Raw genomic sequence first — 23715 nt, 5'->3', positions numbered from 1 at the left:
AAGGTTTAATAAATTTTTTAAATGATTTCAAAACAAAATCTGTCTAGTTTTAAAGTTTATTTATCAGTGTCACAAGTAGGCTTACATTAGCACTGGAATGAAGTTACTGAAAATCCCCTAGTCGCCACACTCTGGCGCCTGTTCGGGTACACTGAGGGAGAATTTAGCATGGCCAATGTATCTAACTAGCGCTTCTTTCGGACTGTGGGAGGAAACCGGAGCACCCAGAGGAAACCCACGCAGGGGAGAATGTGCAAACTCTACACAGACGGTGGCTTAAGCTGGGAATTGAACATGGGTCCCTGGCGCTGTGAGGCAGCAGTGCTAACCACTGTGCCACCTGTAAATTGTTAAGAATTGGGGAAAATTTTAGATATAAAAACAAGTAAAAACAGTGAATTTATTAGAGGCAAACATTTGGAGTAATGATGAGATGCAAATTAGCCTATCAATAGAAAAACAAATATTTTACATAAGTGCCCAGAGAAAACAATGGGATTATAGAAGTGGTAACTTCAAAGTGGCGAGATAAGGAAATTGACATGTACCTGCCAAAAGCTGACTCCACAGGAGGGTAAAATCGAAGGGAAAGATATGATATATCTGTAGACCCCTAACTGCAGGAACAGGAAGACAAGGGAGAGAGACAACTAAATTTTAGCGATGCAGCTCTCGTTTGCCGAGAGAAACCTCCATTTTCTGCCTTGGCTGAACCTGGAGACTATTTCCCGGAATTGGCCACCAGAACCTGGTTGTGGTAATTATTTGCCAGATTTAGCTCTTAGAAAATTTAGGTTCATGAGTAGGTAGGTAGTTTTGTGGACCAAGGGATAGTTTCATGTAAAATTATGTGTGTCTTGCCATCAGTATCCTTAAGTGTTGTAGAATATTATAGTCCTCCTTGTCATGTGTGTATTTTTGTTACACTTTTTAAAAAGTTTTTATTTTATTAGTCATAACTAAGGCTTACACTAACACTGCAATGATGTTACTGTGAAATTCCCCTAGTTGCCACACTCTGGCATCTGTTCGGGTCAATGCACCTAACCAGCACATCTTTTGGAATGTGGGAGGAAACCGGAGCACCCGGAGGAAACCCATGCAGAAATGGAGAGAAAGAACTCTACACAGACAGTGACCCAATCCGGGAATCGAACCCGGGTCCCTGGCACTGTGAAGCAGCAGTGCTAACCACTGTGCTACCGTGCCTCTCAAGTTAATAAATATTTTTTATTAATTGTTCTCTCAATGACTGGACTGTTTCCTGGGTTGTTCAACGTTCCTCACGTAATACTAACAAAAGAAATGTCACTATGAACCTGTGTTCCAAGTTACCCTTGTGGGCTTTGGGATACCCTTGCATTTACCATCTGCATGGTTTGTAACACTATTAACAAAACTTCTAATTCTCAACTGACAGACCATTATTGTATCCATAGGAGGTCACAATGGATTTATTAAACCAAAACTCTGTTTCTGATCTGATAACTTGTGAAATTGTTTCAGTTGAATAAAAGTTGTGCATTCACTGTAACCTAGCATCTGTACATTTACAGTTGAGTTGGAACTGCTAGTTTGTGATTGCATGTTAATCTGGTCACTAACTACTCATTGCTGGTTAATTCAGCCTGGGCCACCTTAAACTTTTCAGATGTTTCTCACGCTCTTATTTTCACTCTCAGCCCCCTCTCTAGGATTGGGAAGCCTGGTACTCCTGGTGGGAAAGACCTGGCCACTGCCCTACGCCGGCTCTCCCTCCGGCAGGAGAACTACCTGAGTGAGAAAATGTTCTTCGAAGATGAACGAGACCGGAAACTGTTGGCCCTTGCATCGGAGGAAGAGAGTGGCTGTAATACACCGGCAGAGAGTGTCCTGTCCACAGGGACCAACCTCACAGATCTAACTGAGATGTCCTGCTTGTCTGGGGTATCCAGCTGTTTCCGCACATTCTTGCCTGAGAAACTACAGATAGTCAAGCCAATAGAAGGTAAGGAGGAAGTCTCGAGGGCAGTCTGTCCCAAACGATTGTAATTAGTTTAAAAAGTGAATACCCAAGTCCAACACCTAGAATGTTTTAGCATATTAGCAGCCATGAGGTGCGTTGGGGGTGGAACGAGATCTGGTAAAAGTTGGTCCTTGGCCAACGGGTGACATCAAGATTGGACGGGTGGTTAACAGTGAGGTAGAGTGCCTTGGGCTACAAGAAGACATAGATGGAATGGTCAAATGGGACGATAAGTGGCAGATGGAATTTAACCCTGAAATGTGTGAGGTGATGCACTTTGGAAGGAGTAATTTGACAAGAAAGTACTCAGTGAATGGTAGGACGCTAGGAAGTTCTGTGGAACAAAGGGACCTTGGCGTTTTTGTCCACAGATCTCTGAAAGCGGAAGGTCATGTTAGTAGGGTGTGTAAAAGGCATATGGAGCACATGCCTTTATCAATCGAGGCATAGATTGCAAAAGCAGGGAAATCATGTTGGAATTGTATAGAATATTGGCAAGGCCACAACTTGAGTACTGTGTGGAGTTCAGGTCACCACATTATCGGAAGGATCTGATTGCACTGGAGTGGGTGCAGAGAAGGTTCACCAGAATTCTGCCTGGGATGGAGCATTTCAGTTATGAAGAGAGGTTGGGTAGACTTTGGGTTGTTTTCGTTGGAGCAAAGAAGACTGAGGGGTGACCTAGTCGAGGTGTACAAGATTATGAGAGACATGGACAGAGTGGATAAGGAGCAGCTTATAGTTGAAGGGTCAGTCACGAGGGGGCATAGGGGACATTTTTAAATACACTTTTTAAAAAAAATAAACTTTTCAAGGTGAGGGGCAAGAGGTTTAGGGGGAGATGTGAGGAAAAACTTTTTAATCCAGAAGGTGGTGACGGTCTGGAATACTCTGCCTGGGAGGGTGGTAGAGGCGGGTTGCCTCACATTCTTTAACGTGTAATTTAATTCTTTAATGAGCACTTGGCACGTCATAACATTCAGGGCAATGGGCCAAGTGCTGGAAGGTGGGATTAGGTGGGAATTCAGATGTTTCCAGTGTGTCGGTGTGGACTCGATGGGTTGAAGGCCCTCTTCTGCGCTGTATGATTCCATGATTTTAATACTTTATTTCAATGTGCATCAGTGATCCGATCGCACTATTCGGTTATCGTGCGGAGCCCTGCACGTTATCCGCATGTCTGTGTGGGTTTCCTCTGGGTGATTCAGTTTCCTCCCATAGTCCGAAAGATGTGCATTAGGTACATTGGCCATGCTAAATACTCACTCTGTACCCGAATAGGCACCAGAGTGTGGTGACTAGGGGATTTTCACAGATTGCACTGTTAATATAAACCTACTTGTGACACTAATAAATAAACATTAACTTTAAGAGAATCTGATAAAGAACGCCCTTGAACTCAGCAACAATATCTAGCTATACAGTTCATGGTACCTCTCCTTGAAGATACGCAAATGTTCTAACTAAAGTTTTTGTTTTTTATTAGAAGCACCATTTGTCTAATTCTTGTCGAGTTTAGCTTTGTTTTGTGGCTTGGCGCATATCCTGGTGAATTTCCTGTCATGTAACCTAAAGATTTTGTTTGCTCCAATGTTACTAAGATCAAAACAGAGTAGTCAACATGCCCTATAAATCAATTCTGCCTACACATGGTTTAAACTTAATTGCTGCATTAGCTGTTCCGTTTTTACATTTTTTTTAAAATTGAAAAACATACCTGTATTCTCACCACCTAAGACTTGGGCAGCACAGTGGTTAGCATTGCTGCCTCACAGCTCCAGAGACCTGGTTCGATTCCCAGTTTAGGTCACTGTCTGTGTGGAGTTTGCACGTTCTCCCCGTGTCTGCATGGATTTCCTCCGGGTGCTCCTGTTTCCTCTCACACTCCAAAGATGTGAGGGTTAGGTGCATTGGCTGTACTAAATTGTTCCTTAGTGTCCTGGAGCGCGTAGGTTAGAGGGATTAGCGGGGTAAATGTGTGGGGTTATGGGGATACAGCCTGGGTGGGATAGTTGTTGATGCAGACTCGATGGGCCAAATGGCCTCCTTCTGCACTGTAGGGATTCTATGACTTGCTGCTTGTTTGATAATGTGTTTATCAAACCTGTAGATTCCTGATTTTTGTTTGTTCTTGTCACTTGGTAGGTTCCATGACTTTGCACCAGTGGCAACAATTGGCGCAGCCCAACCTGGGCACGATTTTAGACCCACGGCCCGGGGTGCTCACTAAAGGCTTTGAGCCACTACCAGAAGATGGCATCCATCACTTGTCTGATCTGGAGGAGGATAGCGAGGAGGGCATCACCTTTAAAGCCCAGTGCACCTCTACCCCTGAGGGCAAGAAGGAGAAAGAGGAGAACGAGAAGCAGCCACCACAAGGGCAGGAGCAACCGCTGGATATCTTTCTGCCAATGACTAGCTTCTCCTCTCATGACACGACAGCTGGTGAGTTACGCCGCCGAAAGCCAGTGGATCAATAAACTGGAACCTTGTACAATAAGAACCAGTGAGCAAATGATCTTATGGACAGTAATGGACATGACCATTTTAAGAAGGTTATATATCACGCTGCTACTTCTTTCCCCATCCCCTTGGAAGAATGCCATGAGATTTTCCTAATTTTTAAAAAGGAGGGATTTATACTAACCATTTCTACAGCCTCCGGATCTCACTACAACACTTACAAAATTGAACCAGTACCGGAGCCAGTAAGTCATGGTGTCAATGTATTGTCATTTTGGATACAGGTTCAGCCATCCACACACATTTATGTCAAGAGTCAGTGATTTATTAGGCATACAATTCATAAACAAGCACTCAGCAGCACCTACCTTACAGGTTTAACCAGAAAGTTGAGATGTGTCCAAGCTCAGTACACAAGCAGAGCTGACCTTAATTAAATTCAAAATTTTGTTTCAAACATCCTTTTTATACCTTTTGTGACAAATGACACGTTTCATATGTGCATCATTCAACACTGATTTAATTACGTTTACTCTTTTAACTTGATCACAGTCCCTAACTTTCCTGATCTAGCCTGTGGCCTTCCTCATGTAGGTCCTTCATTTCAAAGTCTCCCTTCTAACGGAGGAACAAAGGGAGCTATTCTGCCTTAAGAATCAAACTTCCCCATTGAACAAACAAAGAACACAAGAAATAGAAGCAGGAGTGGGGCCACCAGATCCTTTACGTCTGCTGCCCCATTCAATATGATCGTGGCTGATCTATTCCGGCCTGAACTCCTTTTCTCTGCCATTTCCCCATAGCCCTCTACTCAATCTATCAAACATATATCCACCTCCACTTTAAATACTTCCAGTCTCCTCCACCCTTTGGGGCAGAGAATTCCAGAGATTCACCATCCTCTGCGAGAAGACATTTCTGCGCACCTCAGTTTTAAATAACCGGCCCTTTATCTTGTAGCTATGTCCCCTTGTCCGAGACTTCCCACTCATGAAAACATCTCACCATCTACCCTGTCAAGCCCCCTCAGGATCTTAAATGTTTGAATAAGGTCACCCCTCACTCTTCTAAGCTACAAGGAATACAGACCCAGACTATTTACTTGATAGGACAACCCTCTCATCCCAAGAATTAGCCTGGTGAATCTCCTTTGGACTGCCTCCAATGTTACTATATCCTTATTAAGGTAAGGGGACCAAAACTGTATGCAGTATTCCAGGTGGGGCCTCACCAACAGCCTGTACAATTGCAACAAAACCTCCCTATTTTTAAACTCCAACCCCATTGCAATTCAGGCCAAAATGCTGTTTGCCTCCTTAACTACTTATTGGGCCTGCTTGCTAGCTTTTTGTGATTCATGCACTAGCACGCCCAGATCCCTCTGTACTTCACTCACCTGTAGTCTCCCTCCATTTAGATTTTGATTCCTCCTACCAAAGTGCATGGCCTCTCAATTTCCCACATTAAACTCCATTTGTCAGGTTTTCTCCTAGTTATCCGATCTATCTATATCCTGTTTCGAATCACAATATCCTCATCATAACTTGCCCTTCCGCCCATCTTTGTATCATTGGCAAATTTGGAAATCTTGCTTTCTGTTCCTTCCTCCACGTCATTAATGTAAATAATGAACAATTAATCCTGCTGGCCAATGCTTTTTCGTGACCCCTTTTAGCCCTCCTTACCCCTAGCTTGAGTTTCTTTCTACTTTCCTTGGATTCCACACTTGCTTCGTGTGTTCCCAGCCTCCTAGCTTTGACAAATGCTTCCCTTTTTGACTAGGCTCACAATATCTCTCGTTATCCAAGGTTCCCAAAACTTGCCATACTTATCCTTCATTCTTACAGGAATGTGCCGGTCCTGAATCCCTATCAGCTTAGACTTGAAAGCCTCCCACATGCCAGATGTTGATTTGCCCTCAAACATCTGCCCCCCAATATACATTCTTCAATTCCTGCCTAATATTGTTGTAATTATCCTTCCCCCAATTTAGCACCTTAACTTGAGGACTACACTTATCTTTATCCATCAGTACCTTAAAGCTTACTGAATTGTGGTCACTGTTCCTGAACTGCTCCCCCACTGAAACATCGACCACCTGGCTGGGCTCATTCCCCAATACCAGATCCAGTATGGCCCCTTCCCTAGTTGGACTATCTACATACTGTTTCAGGAAGCCCTCCTGGATGCTCCTTACAAACTCTGCCCCATCCATGCCCCTAGCACGAAGTGAGTCCCAGTCAATATAGGGGAAGTTAAAATCTCCCACCACAATAACCCTATTACTTTTACATTTTGCCAAAATCTGCCTACATATCTGTTCCTCTATCTCCTGCTGGCAGTTGGGTGGCCTATAGTAAACGCCCAACATTATGACTACACCCTTCCTATTCCTGAGCTCTACCCATATTGCCTCGCTGTATGAGCCCTCCGAGGTGTCCTCCCGCAGTACAGCTGTGATATTCTCCTTAACCAATAGTGCAACCCCCCCACTCCTTTTACATCCCCCTCTATCCCGTCTGAAACATCTGTATTCTGGAATGTTAAGCTGTCAATCCTGTCCTTCCCTTAACCAAGTCTCTGTAATGGCAACAACATCATAGTTTCTAGTACTAATCCAAGCTCTAAGTTCATCTGCCTTACCTGTGACACTTCTCGCATTGAAACAAATGCAATTCAGTCCACCAGACCTTCTTTGAATAGCAACCCCACCCTGCCTGCTGTTTCTCTGAGTCTTGCTGGCTCTACTCTCTGGCTCCCCTTCAGCTAATTCACCTTTGCTTTGGTTCCCATCCCCCTGCCAAACTAGTTTAAATCCTCCGGTGTGACGCTAGCAAACCTACTCTGAAAATGGCCACTTACTCCAACTCTCTGTTTTCTATGAGGCAGCCAGTTTTCAATCCATGCTAACACACTCCCTCCAATTCCAATGGGCTTTTACTTTATGCACCAACCTCTTACGTGGGACCTTGTCAAATGCCATTTGGAAATCTAAATACACTACATCTACAGGTTCCCCTCTATCTATTCTCTCTGTTACATCCTCAAAAAAGTCAAGCAAATTTGTCAAACATGATTTACCTTTCATAAAGCCATGTTTGATTATATTCAGTTTTCCTAAATCATCAGCTATCTCCTCTTTGATTATTGACTTCAGCATCTTGCCAAAAATAGATGTTAAACTAACTGGCCTATGGTTCCCTGCCTCCTGCCTTTCTCCCTTTTTGAACAAGGGTGCCACATTGGCTGTTTTCCAATCTTCTGGTATCCTTCTGGCTAAAAGCTGGCATTTTTACAATATGTAGAGTAAACTTTCCTTACAAGAGGATGAGGTGGCCCTTAGGATACCAGATAAAAACAAGGACATGTAAGGGCCCTAACTTGAGGATGCGCTCATATCTTGTCCAACAATAGAATACCCTGTTTTACTTTGGAGAGATGAAATGGAGGATTCAGCCAATAATTCTGCTGTCTCTGTTCTTAATTGCATTCTGCGTTTGCAGAAGGACTTATTAAACATGGTGAACATTAACTCTGGCTAAAAGAAAAATCTGTGGTTGTTTGGTATGGGCTGTTTCAGCCCCTGCCTATTCATGGTGTTGGCATTGTCTGTGCCAACCTATTGTGGATGCATGGCACAGATGGGCGATCAGAATGTGCTTTGGAACTGGGGCCCTTGAAATGTTGAGACTGTATATTTGTGTTTGAAATCAGCACCATCATGCGTAAACTTTCTCTCTTAGTGCGGAACCCTGGGAAATGTCTGTCACAGACTAATTCTACATTCACCTTCACCACCTGCCGTATCCTCCATCCCACAGACGTTGCTCAAGTCACAACAAGGTGAGATGTTGGCCCGCATTGTATTGTTTACCTGTCACCTCCGTTGATCAGATGTCTTTGACGCTTCATCATATTTCTGACGCTGCCAGCATCAAATGAAGGGAGAAAATTTGCCAAAGTTGCTATTTTAGGATCCTTGAATCTGGGGCAGAATTTTCCCAAAAGAATTCAAAGTGTCTCAAAAGTCTGAAAACTGGAATGTTTTATTCATTTTGTTTTCAGCGAGCTACCCCACTCAATTTTCCCATACACGTTTCATCGTAGCATAGCATAGCATCCTACAGTGCAGAAGGAGGCCATTCGGCCCATCGGGTCTACACCGACCACAATCCCATACATTTACCCGAACTAGTCCCCTTGGCACTAAGGGACAATTTAGCATGGCCAATCCACCTAACCTGCACATCTTTGGAATGTGGGAGGAATCCGGAGCACCTGGAAGAAGTCCACGCACACCACAGGGAGGATGTGCAAACTCCACACAGACAGTGACCCAAGCCAGGGAACCTGGGTCCCTGGCGCTGCGAGGCAGCAGGGCTAACCACTGTGCTGCCGTGCTGCCCGTCAGTTGGGAGTTTCACATCAGTAGGGGGAAGGCATATTCTAAGCTCGCCAGGGAAGCCGGCTGCAGACTGCTAGGCATGCGCCCTGACCTACACACATATACTGTGTGTAGGTGTATGCAGTATATGGGAGATCTGTCAACACCCCCCCAATTGGATGAAGTGTATGAAATTGAGGAAACTAGATAGAGCAGATACGATGAACCTGTTCCCCATGATTTGAAGGGCCCATAGCAGGAACATAAATTTAAGATAATAAGTAGCAGATTAGAGAGGATTCGAAGGCAAATGTATTCACCAGGTGGGTGGTAGGGATCTGGAACTCACTGCTGAAAGGGTGGTAGAGATGGAAACTCACATGACATTTTAAAAAAAATACTTGGATATACACTTGAACTACATGACTATAGAACATGAGTTGGTGGTGAAAAAGTTTATTTATTAGTGTCACAAGTCGGCTTACATTAACACTGCAATGAATGAGGCAAGGGATGAGATAGCAGAGCCTTTGGCACTGATCTTTGCGTCCTCACTGTCCACGGGGATGGTGCCAGAGGACTGGAGAGTGGCGAATTTGGTTCCTCTGTTTAAGAAAAGGAATAGAAATGACCCTGGTAATTATAGGCCGGTTAGTCTTACTTCGGTGGTCGGTAAGTTGATGGAAAAGGTCCTCGGGATAGGATTTACGACCATTTAGAAAGATGCAGCTTAATCCGGGACAGTCAGCACGGATTTGTGAAGGGCAAGTCTTGCCTCACAAATTTGATAGAATTTTTTGAGGAGGTAACTAAGTATGTAGATGAAGGTAGTGCAGTTGATGTCATATACATGGATTTTAGTAAGGCGTTTGATAAAGTCCCCCATGGTCTGCTTATGAAGAAAGTAAGGATGTGTTGATAGAGGGAAGTTTGGCCGACTGGATATGTAACTGGCTATCTAACAGAATAAGAAGTTTAACAACACCAGGTTAAAGTCCAACAGGTTTATTTGGTAGCAAAAGCCACACAAGCTTTCGGAGCTCTTAGCCCCTTCTTCAGGTGAGTGGGAATTCTGTTCACAAACAGAGCTTATAAAGACACAGACTCAATTTACATGAATAATGGTTGGAATGCGAATACTTACAACTAATCAAGTCTTTAAGAAACAAAACAATGTGAGTGGAGAGAGCATCAAGACAGGCTAAAAAGATGTGTATTGTCTCCAGACAAGACAGCCAGTGAAACTCTGCAGGTCCACGCAACTGTGGGAGTTACAAATAGTGTGACATGAACCCAATATCCCGGTTGAGGCCGTCCTCGTGTGTGCGGAACTTGGCTATCAGTTTCTGCTCAGCGACTCTGCGCTGTCGTGTGTTGCGAAGGCCGCCTTGGAGAACGCTTACCCGAATATCAGAGGCCGAATGCCCGTGACCGCTGAAGTGCTCCCCAACAGGAAGAGAACAGTCTTGCCTGGTGACAATCACCAGGCAAGACTGTTCTCTTCCTGTTGGGGAGCACTTCAGCGGTCACGGGCATTCGGCCTCTGATATTCGGGTAAGCGTTCTCCAAGGCGGCCTTCGCGACACACGACAGCGCAGAGTCGCTGAGCAGAAACTGATAGCCAAGTTCCACACACACGAGGACGGCCTCAACCGGGATATTGGGTTCATGTCACACTATTTGTAACTCCCACAGTTGCGTGGACCTGCAGAGTTTCACTGGCTGTCTTGTCTGGAGACAATACACATCTTTTTAGCCTGTCTTGATGCTCTCTCCACTCACATTGTTTCGTCTCTTAAAGACTTGATTAGTTGTAAGTATTTGCATTCCAACCATTATTCATGTAAATTGAGTCTGTGTCTTTATAAGCTCTGTTTGTGAACAGAATTCCCACTCACCTGAAGAAGGGGCTAAGAGCTCCGAAAGCTTGTGTGGCTTTTGCTACCAAATAAACCTGTTGGACTTTAACCTGGTGTTGTTAAACTTCTTACTGTGTTTACCCCAGTCCAACGCCGGCATCTCCACATCATATCTAACAGAAGACAGAGGGTGGTGGTGGATGGAAAATTTTCAGACTGGAAACCGGTTACCAGCGGAGTGCCACAGGGATCAGTGCTTGGTCCTCTGCTGTTTGTAATTTTTATAAATGACTTGGAGGAGGAGGCTGAAGGGTGGATCAGTAAATTTGCTGATGACACCAAGATTGGTGGAGTAGTGGATGAGGTGGAGGGCTGTTGTAGGCTGCAAAGAGATATAGATAGGATGCAGAGCTGGGCTGAAAAATGGCAAATGGAGTTTAACCCTGACAAATGCGAGGTGATTCATTTTGGTAGGACAAATTTAAATGTGGATTACAGGGTCAAAGGTAGCGTTCTGAAGAATGTGGAGGAACAGAGAGATCTTGGCGTTCATATCCATAGATCTCTGAAGGTTGCCACTCAAGTGGATAGAGCCGTGAAGAAGGCCTATAGTGTGTTGGCGTTCATTAACAGGGGGTTTGAGTTTAAGAGCCGTGGGGTTATGCTGCAACTGTACAGTACCTTGGTGAGACCACATTTGGAATATTGTGTGCAGTTCTGGTCACCTCACTATAAGAAGGATGTGGAGACACTGGAAAGAGTGCAGAGGAGATTTACCAGGAAGCTGCCTGGTTTGGAGGGTAGGTCTTATGAGGAAAGGTTGAGGGAACTTGGGCTTTTCTCTTTGGAGCGGAGGAGGTTGGGAGGAGACTTGATAGAGGTTTATAAGATGATGAGGGGGATAGATAGAGTGAACGTTCAAAGACTATTTCCTCGGGTGAATGGAGTGGTAACTAGGGGGCATAACTATAGGGTTCATGGTGGGAGATATAGGAAGGATGTCCGAGGTAGGTTTTTTACTCAGAGAGTGGTTGGGGTGTGGAATGGACTGCCTGCAGTGATAGTGGAGTCAGAAACTTTAGGAACATTTAAGAAGCTATTGGATAGGCACATGGAGTACTTCGGGATGATAGGGAGGAAATAGCTTGATCTGGGTTTCAGACAAAGCTCGGCACAACAACGTGGGCCGAAGGGCCTGTTCTGTGCTGTACTGTTCTATGTTCTATGAAATTACTGTGAAAAACCCCTAGTCGCCACACTCCGGCACCTGTTTGGGTACTCTGAGGGAGAATTTAGCATGGCCAATACACCTAACCAGCACATCTTTTGGGCTGTGGGAGGAAACTGGAGCACCTAGAGGAAACCCACGCAGACATGAGGAGAACGTGCAAGCTCCACACAGCCTGTCCCCCGAGGCAGGTTCCTGGTGCTGTGAGACAGCAGTGCTAACCATTGTGCGGCTAGATGATTACTTGTCAGCCAGCACTGACGAATCAAATGTAATGTGTTGGATTATATGCTGTATAAGTGGGGGTGGAACATCTGGAACTGATAGAAGGTCAGTGATTAATGGGAACTGGGAGAAATTGCAATGAAGATGTAGCAAAACTTAAGAACAAGTGACAGCTGGCCCAGGAGGGGAGGGAGAGTTTTTGCATGGGGACAGTACGTATTTGGAATATATCTTTTAAAAGGTTATGATGGAGGAGAAAGGGCACAGTCTAATTGGATTGAAGGATATGCTGTTAGATTGGAAGTGTCATAGGAGCTGGTTTGTGTGGAGCATAAACTCAGCGTAGACTAGTTGGGCTGAACTGCCTGTTTCTATGCTGTGTTGTGTAATCGGTGTAATATAGGTGAGTATGTGGGTAATTATGGATAATAACAGAGTAATCATCTTGATTTGAAATATTTAGTTAAACGTCTGATAAATCTCCTGGTTAAGATCTAGCTGAGTTGGTTTTATGCATTGAATCAAGCCTAACAATAATACCATTCTAACATCTTAGCGGACTTGTGAATCTTTAGTGTATGTTTCTATTTTAACAGCAGTTAACCTGTTAAACTGATGGGCAAAGGACTTTTGTAGCAGCATCTTATGTATGCTAATAGTGTCAGCCCTGACTTGGTGGTAACCTTCTGACCTCTAAGCCAGGTTCCAGACCCACTCCAGAAAGGTGAGCACACAATAGGTTAACGTTCCATTCAGTACTGAGGGATTGCTGCACTGCCAGAGGTGCTGTCTTTTGGGTAAGATGTTAAACCAATGTCCTGTCTGGACAAGTGCTGAATTAGAAGATTCTATGACACAATTACAAAGAAAACCAGGAGAATCTTCCTGGTGTCTTGGTCAGTATTTATCCCCATATCAAGTTAAATTAAAAGGGAATGCAGATTATCTGATCATTATCGTTTTGCTGTCAGTGGGAAGTGGTTGTGCGAAAGTTAGCTGCAGTGGTTTCCAACATTGCAGCAGTGACTAAACTGCAGAAAAACTTCATTGACTGTTTTAAAAACAACTTTGGGTGTCTTGAGGGTGTGAAAATGCAAGACTGTTATGCTCGCTCCCCACCCCCCCAAAGATTCGTCCAAATATCCATGGCTGGCTCAGTTGCATCTTGTCCAGACTTAACGTGGTAGTTTAGTGGCTGATACTCTCATGGGTTGTTGTACAGAGCGGTACTGCTATGTGATGGGGAAATCCAGTTTTTTGGGATCCTGAAATATTCCTGCCGGGTATTCCTGTTTGATTTCTCTGTCTCTGCTCTCTGTTTTAGCTTCACGTATGCTCCAGTGCCAACTACAGGGGGATCATCTGTCAACATGGTCACCAGTCCAAGCACCCCAATAGCTTCTTGCCGCCCAAGCATTGGCGAATTCTTCGTGAACAGGAGGGAGTCAACGACCACTCTGAGCACTACCAGCAGTTTAACGAAACTCCTGCTCGATCGTGGGATCTCCGCTGGTATTTATCGTTGTCCCCTGTTGAAATGCCCGCCTGCGATTCGCCCCAAGACGTTGGCCATACCTTGCACCCCGCCAAACTCTCCCTCCACCTCCCCGTGCCCCTCGCCCATACCCTTCGATACGCGGGGGGCCATCGACAACTTCCTGGCCTCGCGGCCTGCCGAGACGCTTCTCCAGGAAGTTTACTGTCTGAAGCCAGGGCGGAGCCGTGCCGATTCCGCCCCCATCAATCTGAACTTGGTCAAGAAGCTGCAAAAAATGGGGATTGCCCAGGTGGTCCAGCCCCGGAACGTTTCGGAGCACAACGAAAGCGCAGACTGCAAGAGCAGGCAACGCAGGCCCGAGTCGGCAGTGTTTATGGGGACCGGCAGCAGCCTTCTGGGAGGCCTGAGGCGGAACCAGAGCCTCCCCAGTGTGATTGGTGGACTTGGCGTGCCAGTACCAAAAATGGGCGGCTTAAACGAAGGAACGACTGAAGCCAAGTTGGATTTACCGGCGCAGTGATGGCCGAGAAGGTATCACTGGCGTTAACGTTTTGTTCTTTCAACCACGTCCCACTTTCCCGAGAAAAATTCCCCCCTCCCCCCACCACCTCTCCGAGCAGTACTAACTGGAAGAAAGAGTTGTTTCTTTTGTTGCAATGTCTCTGAAAGTCTGAAGATGGTGAGTGTAAGTGAGTGAGTGAGAGGAAAGGGAGATTGAGCTGGAGAGAGAAATGGTGATGGTTTTCAGGTGAGAGGTATGATGATGAGGTGAGAGAAGAGGGTTCAAGTAAAAAGGCTGTTGTGGATGTTTTGAGGGTTTGCAAAAAGACTGACACAAGTGAGGCACAGTGCGTGGGAAGTAGCAGATCAACACTAATTGACAGAAGTAAGCAAGTTAAGCACAATTCCTGAACACTCATTCTCTTTCCCCGCGGAGTTATCTTGCTGTTAGCTTCAGGCATGCCACAACAGAGCACAGAACTAAAGCACAGTCCCGAAAATCCTATCTGGGAGAAGCACAGTTTTAGAAGCCACTGGCAGGGTTATCGAACGGTTACGAGTGAGTACGTGGGGGAATCCCTGATGGCCCCGATACAGGAAGAGTCCTGCTGGATTTCTTTGTTGTTCGCACCTTTGGAACCGACGGGCAGTTTTAAATCACAATTGCTTTGACAAATTTTTGAATCGGTTCACTACACGAGGACCTATTTTGCAGAGAAATGTAATCCCTTTGCCCCTGCGATCGTCTTGCATACAATATTTTTGACATAAACCACCTCGGAGTATTTAATAAGGGTTGTGAAGTTCGGTTTTTTGGAACCCTATTTAACAAATCACGTTTTTTTGGGGAGAGGGTGGGGGTGCCTGAGAATAGGTACATTTGAGGTTTTTGCACACACCTCTTTTGACAGTATGGCCGGATTCCAGGGGCGGGCGAGGCTCGGACAGCGGCATTCTCCGTTGGCCTCGGGTGGGATTGTCCGAACCTCGGGCGGGTGAGGCGGTAAAATTCCGCCCAGTGTCTCCAATTCTAGACCCGTCACAATAGTCAGAGCTGCGCTCATCGAACACGTTGTGTACTCTTGACTGGAAATTAGGAGCTTCCAGCATTGCTGCAGTGTGCACAATGCAGTCTTGGCAACACGGGATTGAAAACCTTTAAGGTTAAAATCGGGTGTATTAAATAATGTGCTATCCAGGGGTGACACTGGGAGGAGTGGTTTGGGGGTGACAGTGGAGGCTGGGCAACCTAGGTTGCTGTTTGATATAAATTCCCACGGTGCCCTTTTTTTTTTGCAATGCTTTGTAATGTTAGGGAACCGGCAACTAAATTCAGTTTGAAGTCTGGCGAAACTTCGAGCGGAATTGCGAGCAATGCCCGTTGAGGTTTGGTTAGCCGCAGGTTTATTTATTTCTAATCCTCATATTGTTGTGTGCGTTTGACATCTCGGTTTGGAGTGCAGTGAGAGGGACAGTCTGGTGTGAGAAATTCAGCCTGAGTTGAGTGATGGTGCGATGGATTTCATCTGCTGGATGTTTGAGGTGCAGAATGGAGAGACAAAAAAATCCCCTGGGAATCTACAAAATGAGGATGTGAAATTAAGAGGAGAATTCACCACAACCAAATAGCCCGGGCTTTTCTTCAATCTTGTGTAGTTTCAAACACAAAATCAACTTTGATGGCACAGTGCACGGGGTTTAGGGGAAAATGTAGCTAATCCAAGCAGGATACCAATCTGACAAAGGTGCCTGGAGATATGGCTTTAAATGTTAATAGAATTCTGGACATTATTACTGGCACGCTGCAGATTGATTCTGTTTTATTTTATTTTATATATATATATGTACACAAGTTCGGAATTTATTTCAAGAAAATATTGAGTTTTCATTGCTTTGCTGTAATTATGAAACCCCTTCCCCTCTCTTCTTCCTCCCTTCCCTCTTGGTTTCCCACTTTCTGTCCCCCTCTTGGTCGCCCCACTCCCCTCCCCCAAACTCGGTCTTCTCCCCACCCCCGTCCTCCTCTCGGTCTTCATACCCCTCCACCCCTGCTTTTCTTCCCTTTGTCGTCTTCTCCCTCCCCCTCTCTTGCCTCCAATGCTTGTGTCTTGACCAATGAGAAGGGTTCAGTTGAAGTGGCGATGAATCAAGTTCACAGGTGGGGTTACGGTTGGCAACTCCTGGACAAATTCCAGGCAGTTGTCTTGCATGATCCCCACCCCACACACTGTGACATGTCCATCTTCACACTGCTCCACCATCTAAAACCCATCAAAATGCCACCGCTTTGTTACCCAGTTAGGTGACTGTCTCTAGAATGGCCAGCAGTTTCAGAACTTAAAAAAGAAAATGTAGAAAAACATATTACTTAATCCTTCTATGATTTTTGTCACAATGCTTCCTGCATTGTCCTGGAAATTAACCTGCAATTCCTGGGAGCTCCAGTTTGGCCCTGGAGGGTTGGTAACCCCTACGTGAGTTTTGAGTGCACCTTTTGAATGAAATGGCGTTTCGTGTATGTTTACAGTGTTTACCAATCTGCAAAGCACAATTTTTTAACAAAGATAAGGCGAAGCAACATTGTTTTTCGAAAGACATGTCAATGATATCTTCGTTTAATGGTTTCGGTATATCTGGGTCTACTGAGATTTTTGTCAATAGCAGCAATGAAACCAGTAGATTTCACTCATCTTTTCTTCACAAGACATGGTTTTGCACTTTTTAGAACCACGTTTTAAAAATTGCACTTTTAAAACAAAGAACGTTTTGATTGGTAAACTTAAATGCTATAAAGATTCTGAAATCTGTGGAGATGTATAATTAAAAATTTGCCTTTTTTTTTAACCCATTGAAATTCCTCCGATTCTCAGAGATTTGAGATTTACTTTCTGCTACTGGCTTGTGTGTGTGCAAAATTCGCTTATTATTTAGGGTCTGTATAATCCACAAAACTGCGATTCGGACTACATTCTGCACACTCCATGGTTGGGTTGGACTATGTAAACCCAGGGACACCTGACCGACTGTCTGTGACTGTATATTAGAGGAGGGCACATATTTGTAACCAGGTTGGTTGCAATGAGCAGAAAACGAAAACCTCTTTGGGAACCTAAGAGTCCTTAGTCCCAAGATGACAAAGGAGACTTGTGTTGGAACGTGGGCAAGGTTACTCGAGAGATAATCAGTTATTAATTTGTTGCTCATTGCTAGTTTAGAAGCTCAAGTTGTTGACCCCTTGTATTATTGTGTTTCAAGAGATTCAAATCCCTTCACAAATTGCAATCCACTTCCTTCCATGAGATGGTTACAGTAAGAAGCCTCACAACACCAGGTTAAAGCCCAGCAGTTTTATTTGGTATCACGAGCTTTCGGAGCGCTTCTCCTTCATCAGGTGATGAAGATCCTTCATCCACTCATCTGATGAAGGAGCAGCGCTCCGAAAGCTTGTGATACCAAATAAACCTGTTGGAATTTTACCTAGTGTTGTGAGACTTCTTACTGTGCCCACCCCAGTCCAACGCCAGCACCTCCACATCATGAGATGGTTAGATTAGGAGTCTGGTCTCGTCTTCACTTGCGGATGATTAGCTGGATGTGAGCATCTCTAGGAAGCCAGTTGTACAGTGGGGTATGTTGTTGCAGAATCCTGAGAGTAAAGTGGGTTGGACAGGATCCTACAGGAAAAGTTGTTCGATGCAAGGATGTTGGAAGGAGGGGACACATGATAGTGGACTTGGCACCAAGCTGATCTGAGTACGGAATGTGGAATTCCTTCAGCTATAACCTTCCAGTGTTCTCAATGCAACTGCCTACTATGCAGTGGTGGTGCCTGCCCACTGTCCCTGTATCTGTAGATAATGAATCACCTCCACACTCAACTGTTGGTACTTGTGGCTGTGTAAAAGTGACCAAATCAGACTTGGAGCAGCAAGTCCTTGCCCAGTCCCCAACCATGAAGCTTGTGACTGACATGGCCATGTGTGGTTGTCCCAGAACCTCTTTATAGGCAGTTGGTACTCCTCGGATAACTGACAAGTGTGTTAAAAGAAAGATTTAGCCAAAGTGAATGTCAAACTGAGTAGCTCTTAAGTGCTAAATGACCAGATACTGGAAGCTCTACTGTTTCAACTTTGCCAAGATTTGTAAATGTATAATAATTAAACACAGCACTTTGGCAAATATAGGAATTGGAGATGATGTGTGTTTACATGTTAGTAAGGGAACCTCTCCTCCAAGGGAAACACAGGGAAAAGTAGGAGGGACCTTTTGTTCAGGTGCTGTTCAAGGAGCTGATCTCGAATCCAAGCTGTGCTGTACAGAGGTGGCATCTCATTCAATCTTAAGAAATCTGTCTTAAATACAGGCTAGCCGCTGCGGTCAATCAGTTCCCCTGGTTTAGGGAGAGGTGAGTGAGGGGGAAACATTAATTTGTAACGAGCTCAGTTAAATCTGTATTCAGACACCTCTATTGTTACTTCCGCTCAATTTTATACATAAAGCAGGATTGAGATTGCAGGTTGACCAAAGATTAAAGTGCTGTAACTGAATGAGCGCGGGGCAGAACGTGTACCCTCTACCTTTGGGAAGGGGCCCAGACCCTGGCCCAGAAGTAGACCGAATGTAGAGAGATTAGTTCAGGTCTCGGGCCAGTGTGCAATGTGACCGGTTAGTCTTTCCCGAACCTAGGCCATCTCCAGCCTCCTGCGTCGTTGCATTTTTATTTGATGGTTTCTGGGAAAATCTTGCACTAAAAGTTTTGTTTGGGTGTGTGTGGGGGGGGGGGGGGGGATTTTGTCCCAGGAGGTGAATAGCTTTACTTGCTCCTTCACAGTGGCTGTATTCTGATGCACTCCTCCCTCATTTACTAGTGGCAGTGGACAAGAAATTAAACATTTCATCCCAGTATTGGCACCTGGCTGGATGTAGTGTGATGTCTCAGTTCGTGATCTATCTCCTGGAACTACTCTGAAAAGAACAAATACCACTATTTGTTATGCATTATTTGATATTTATTGTAACAATTGATGTAACTACGAAGCTACATGGGATTTGAGTCACTTCAGTTCCCAAATAAAAACGTTTTGTAACTTCCCCCTTTGTGTTTTTGCTTCATTTTACATTGCGAGGGCCAGTCTTCAGCTCTTCCTGTTACTGTCAAGGTCAGAGGAGTGAATAGATTCTTCTCTCCCACTCCTGAGCTTGGGCAATAACAGAGTTTGTTGTGTTTTTTCCCCCCAATTCCATATGTACCTGTAAAGCTATTTGAAGAGATACGCAGCCAGGTATCTTGAACAACAAGTAAGCGATTAGATTAATTGTTTTAAAAGTTCATTCAGGTGAAAGTATAAAACTTGTTAAAAGCTCACAACCAATCGCAAATCCCGCGACACACATACGCATCAGCATGCAACAGAACAAGTTATGGGATGGAGGAGATGGAATTGATGATGTCCGTAAGAAAAGAAAATCCATTCTGATGTTTCTTTGAGGGTCTTTGAATTCCAGTGGGGTTTTGACAGATGTAAGATGGTTATTTTCTGCTGACAGCCCCTTTTTTAAACTGTAACCTGTCTTTTTCCAAAATGAATGCTGAGGCACTTTAAGTCCCTTTCAGTTGAAATTCTCTGTCTCTGCTGTATTCCAAATGCCTCAGAGAAAGGGTCCTGAACTTGAAAATAAAAGGGAGAGAGATGTACAAAGAACAGTACAGCACTGGAACAGGCCCTTTGGTCCACCAAGCCTGCACCACACATGGCATCTTTCTAAACCAAAGACCTTTTGCCACTAAATGGTCTGTATCCCTCTATTCCCTACCTATTCGTGGCTAACTCTGCTGCCTCACCGCATCAGGGACCCAGGTTCGATTCCAAGCTTGGGTCACTGTCTGTGTGGAGTCTGCATGTTCTCCCCGTGTCTGCGTGCGTTTCCTCCGGGTGCTCCGGTTTCCTCCCACAGTCTGAAAGACGTACAGGTTAGGTGCATTGGCCGTGCTAAATTCACCCTCAGTGTTACCCGAACTGGCGCCGGAGTGTGGTGGCTAGTGGATTTGCACACTGACTTCATTACAATGTTAATGTAAGCCTACTTGTGACACTAATGAAATAAAACTATGCATGTATCTGTCAAGATGCTTCTTAAACATTGCAATTGTATCTGTTTCTACCACCACCTCTGATAGCACATTCCAGGCACTTGCCACCCTCTGTGTAAAACGATTTGCCTCTCAAATCTCCTTTAAACTTCCCCCCCCCTTTTACCTTAAACCTATGTCCCCTAATAATCTACTGCTTCTTCTGTTGCTTTCTACAGAATCCTGCGTTTCTATATGTTAAGACCACAGCAGATGTTAATTGATGAACAGACCAAATCCCAGAGGAAAACCTGGTTTAATGGCCATCACCTTTTTTTGTATTCTGAAAATGAGGAACATAATGCACTGTTCTCAGCAGCAAGAAGTCCAGTAACACATTTGGGATTGTAAAAGATTTATTGACAAGAAAAGAATATTGTTAACACACCGAGTACAGTTAAAAATAGTCTTACAAGACATTCCCCTCAAAAGACTCCCAACTTGGGCAGAGCCGCAACTAAGCACCTTTCAGGTCTCACACACTTGTAGATGTTTAACAATGCAATCAAGTAATATTGCCCAAAGTAGAACTGCTATTACTTTAATCGAGGTATACCTCACAACCTCTGAAACTTGTTTCCACTCTATTGTGACAATCCAAGAAACTTCTGAACAAAACTGGAGCCCCAAGACTTTTCTGGCTTGATTGGGTGGTTGATTCTCCCAGCCCAGAGCTGATTTCAGGAGGTCACCCCACACTGCCAACACCAAATCAGATCACGATCTCTCCTTGCCTATTCTTTTCCCCTTTCATCTTCAATTCCATTGTTTTCAATGCTTCTTTGAATGTAACCTTTCCAAAATATACAAAGATTTTGTGTCTTTCTTGTTATCCCCACTTTTAGGATCAAATAAAATTTAATAACCTCCCGTTTACCTGCAAAACAGCTGCAAACTGTAAAAAGTATTTAACTCCCACCACCAGCACCCCCCCTCCCCTCCGCCATTAAAATTTAGCTGCTAAAAAAACTAGGTCCGTCTGTATCACCTAATGCAAATTTCTAAACTGTACATATAAAACCAATTGACAATAGCTTCATTACAAATGAATGCATTTAGCACCTCTATTTTTCATCCCTCAACTCTTCTGGATAAATGGTCTCCGTTAACCTTTCCCCAGCTTAATTATTTACGCAGAGGGGAGATGAGTAAATTTTTTTGCTTGAGTTAAAATCTTTAAAACTGCTGTTGCCAGGTTGTGGACTCTTACTGATTAGCTAAAAACTTGTCCTGGGAGAAGTTGTGCCTGAACATGTTCTTTAAACTCAGTGTGTACCAAGAAAGCAAACTGAAGGAATGTTGCTCTTCACTCGCTTTCCGTCTCTCCTGTGTTGTCTGCAGTCGAGAGTGGGTGTTTACCTTCAGTCAGAATATCCTCAACTCAGTATAACTCATTAATATTTGAAAGCTTGAGGCGTTTGAGCGAGATTTAATAAAAGACAGTGTTTCAAACAAAGATCCTTTGGAAGGACTTCCAGACAACTACTGCAACCAGCACTCTGTCTTTGCACATAGGAACACCAAATCGATAGCATCAAGAGCTTTTCAAACATTATCCTTTTTTTATAAAGCATTTTGTTACAGCAACCTCCGCAGAGATCTTATTTCTCTTTTCCATTGTGTGTGTGTGTGTGTGTATTGTGATTTTAAAAGGGATAATTTGTTACACGAATTGTAAACCAGTTTTGCAATTTGTTTTCAAAGGGTTTGGTGCATAATAAATTAATTGTTCTGAGTGTGTTGAAAGAAGTCCTGGGTAAAGTGTCTTTTGTTCTGGGTCCAGCAGTAGTAAAGGCAAACAATTAGCCATTTTTGGTGAGTGAATTAAACATTTACACTAATGGTACAAACTGTATAGAAGTGGGGCTAGAGAAATTGCACACTCTTCCTGGCCTGGTTGTAACACTACACCAATCCTGGTCATGACGCCTACCTGGGTCTGTGTGCACCAATAATACCTTAAACTGTTGCCAGGTCACTTAACTTCACTGGAAAACTTGGAAGCTTTTCTGTGCAATCAGTGCTTCTGATTTAAGGCTCATTCCTTCAGGGAAGTTTAAAAAAATGCCAATTGTGTTGAAAGTCATCACAAAGCACCTCAATACTGGCAAAGAGGGGTTTTAGCTGAAAAAATGTCTTCAGTTTCAACAGCAGATCTTTTGCTTCCAGACGAATTCATTAATGAAGAATAAGATCATCTCCTCAAGCCTGTTTCACTACCTGGTGATTGAAGTGATACAACACCACTCCCTGCTGGTGGATGTACTTCACTGCGGGCATGGAGGGGAAATCGCTAGGGATTTAATAGGAGGGCTGCATCACACAGCATTGGCCAAAACTAATAGCAACATCAAACACCCACAAGTGCAATGTGGCGATAGGGAGTTGAGCAGTGTTTAATAGATCTTCTGGAAAAACTTGGAAGAACTTTGATGGTCCCAAGATCTTTCATAACTATTTAATATATGGTGTAAAAGGCTGAGGAAAATAAAAATGAATCATTTTAGAAAGGTATGCAAAGCAATGAACAGTTTATAGAAATACCACTGGGGCAGTCTGACTCTGAAAGAACTCTTCCCAGCAAACCCGAAACCCTCAGAGTGTGGGACTGGAGAGAGGGACTAGGGATTATTGAAGTGGAAGTTTGGGGTGGAGTTCAGTTCAGTGTTTTTAAAAAAGCTTTTCAAGACAAAATTCATCAACAATTTTAGCATTGAAAAACACCAACAAATCCAACAACAACCTCCATAGTAAAAGCACCACCAAATCCAACAGCAACCACCACAGTAAAAACACCAACAAATCCAACAACAACCTCCACAGTAAAAGCACCAACAAATCCAACAACAACCTCCACAGCAAAAACATCAACAAATCCAACAACAACAATGATTTGGATGAGAATATAGGAGGCATGGTTAGTAAGTTTGCAGATGACACCAAGATTGGTGGCATAGTGGACAGTGAAGAAAGTTATCTCCGATTGCAATGGGATCTTGATCAATTGGGCCAGTGGGCTGACGAATGGCAGATGGAGTTTAATTTAGACAAATGTGAGGTGATGCATTTTGGTAGATTGAACCAGGGCAGGACTTACTCAATTAATGGTAGGGCATTGGGGAGAGTTACAGAACAAAGAGATCTAGGGGTACATGTTCATAGCTCCTTGAAAGTGGGGTCACAGGTGGACAGAGTGGTGAAGAAGGCATTCGGCATGCTTGGTTTCATCGGTCAGAACATTGAATACAGGAGTTGGGACGTCTTGTTGAAGTTGTACAAGACATTGGTAAGGCCACACTTGGAATACTGTGTGCAATTCTGGTCACCCTATTATAGAAAGAATATTATTAAACTAGAAAGAGTGCAGAAGAGATTTACTAGGATTCTACCAGGACTTGATGGTTTGGGTTATAAGGAGAGGC

General features: G+C 44.1%; 1 protein-coding gene across 5 annotated transcripts in view; it reads left to right on the top strand.

Moving 5' to 3' along the window:
• The window catches only part of trak2 (trafficking protein, kinesin binding 2), a 94040-nt gene extending 74786 nt beyond the window's left edge, over window positions 1-19254 (top strand). For 4 of the 5 annotated variants that reach the window (XM_078228941.1, XM_078228942.1, XM_078228943.1 and 1 more), the window contains 4 exons: window positions 1683-1987; window positions 4151-4450; window positions 8212-8311; window positions 13489-19254. In XM_078228941.1, the coding sequence (XP_078085067.1) occupies window positions 1683-1987; window positions 4151-4450; window positions 8212-8311; window positions 13489-14182 (1399 nt within the window). In that variant the 3' untranslated portion in view covers window positions 14183-19254. The remainder of the gene's footprint in view (window positions 1-1682; window positions 1988-4150; window positions 4451-8211; window positions 8312-13488) is intronic. The other variant, XM_078228945.1, reaches the window with a different exon arrangement.
• Window positions 19255-23715: the final 4461 nt, after the last annotated feature.

The sequence above is a fragment of the Mustelus asterias genome, chromosome 14, assembly GCF_964213995.1.
Source record: "Mustelus asterias chromosome 14, sMusAst1.hap1.1, whole genome shotgun sequence".
In the NCBI taxonomy this organism is placed as follows: domain Eukaryota; kingdom Metazoa; phylum Chordata; class Chondrichthyes; order Carcharhiniformes; family Triakidae; genus Mustelus; species Mustelus asterias.
The sequence above is the reverse complement of the archived record's forward strand: the minus strand, read 5'-3'. Positions and strand labels throughout refer to the sequence as shown.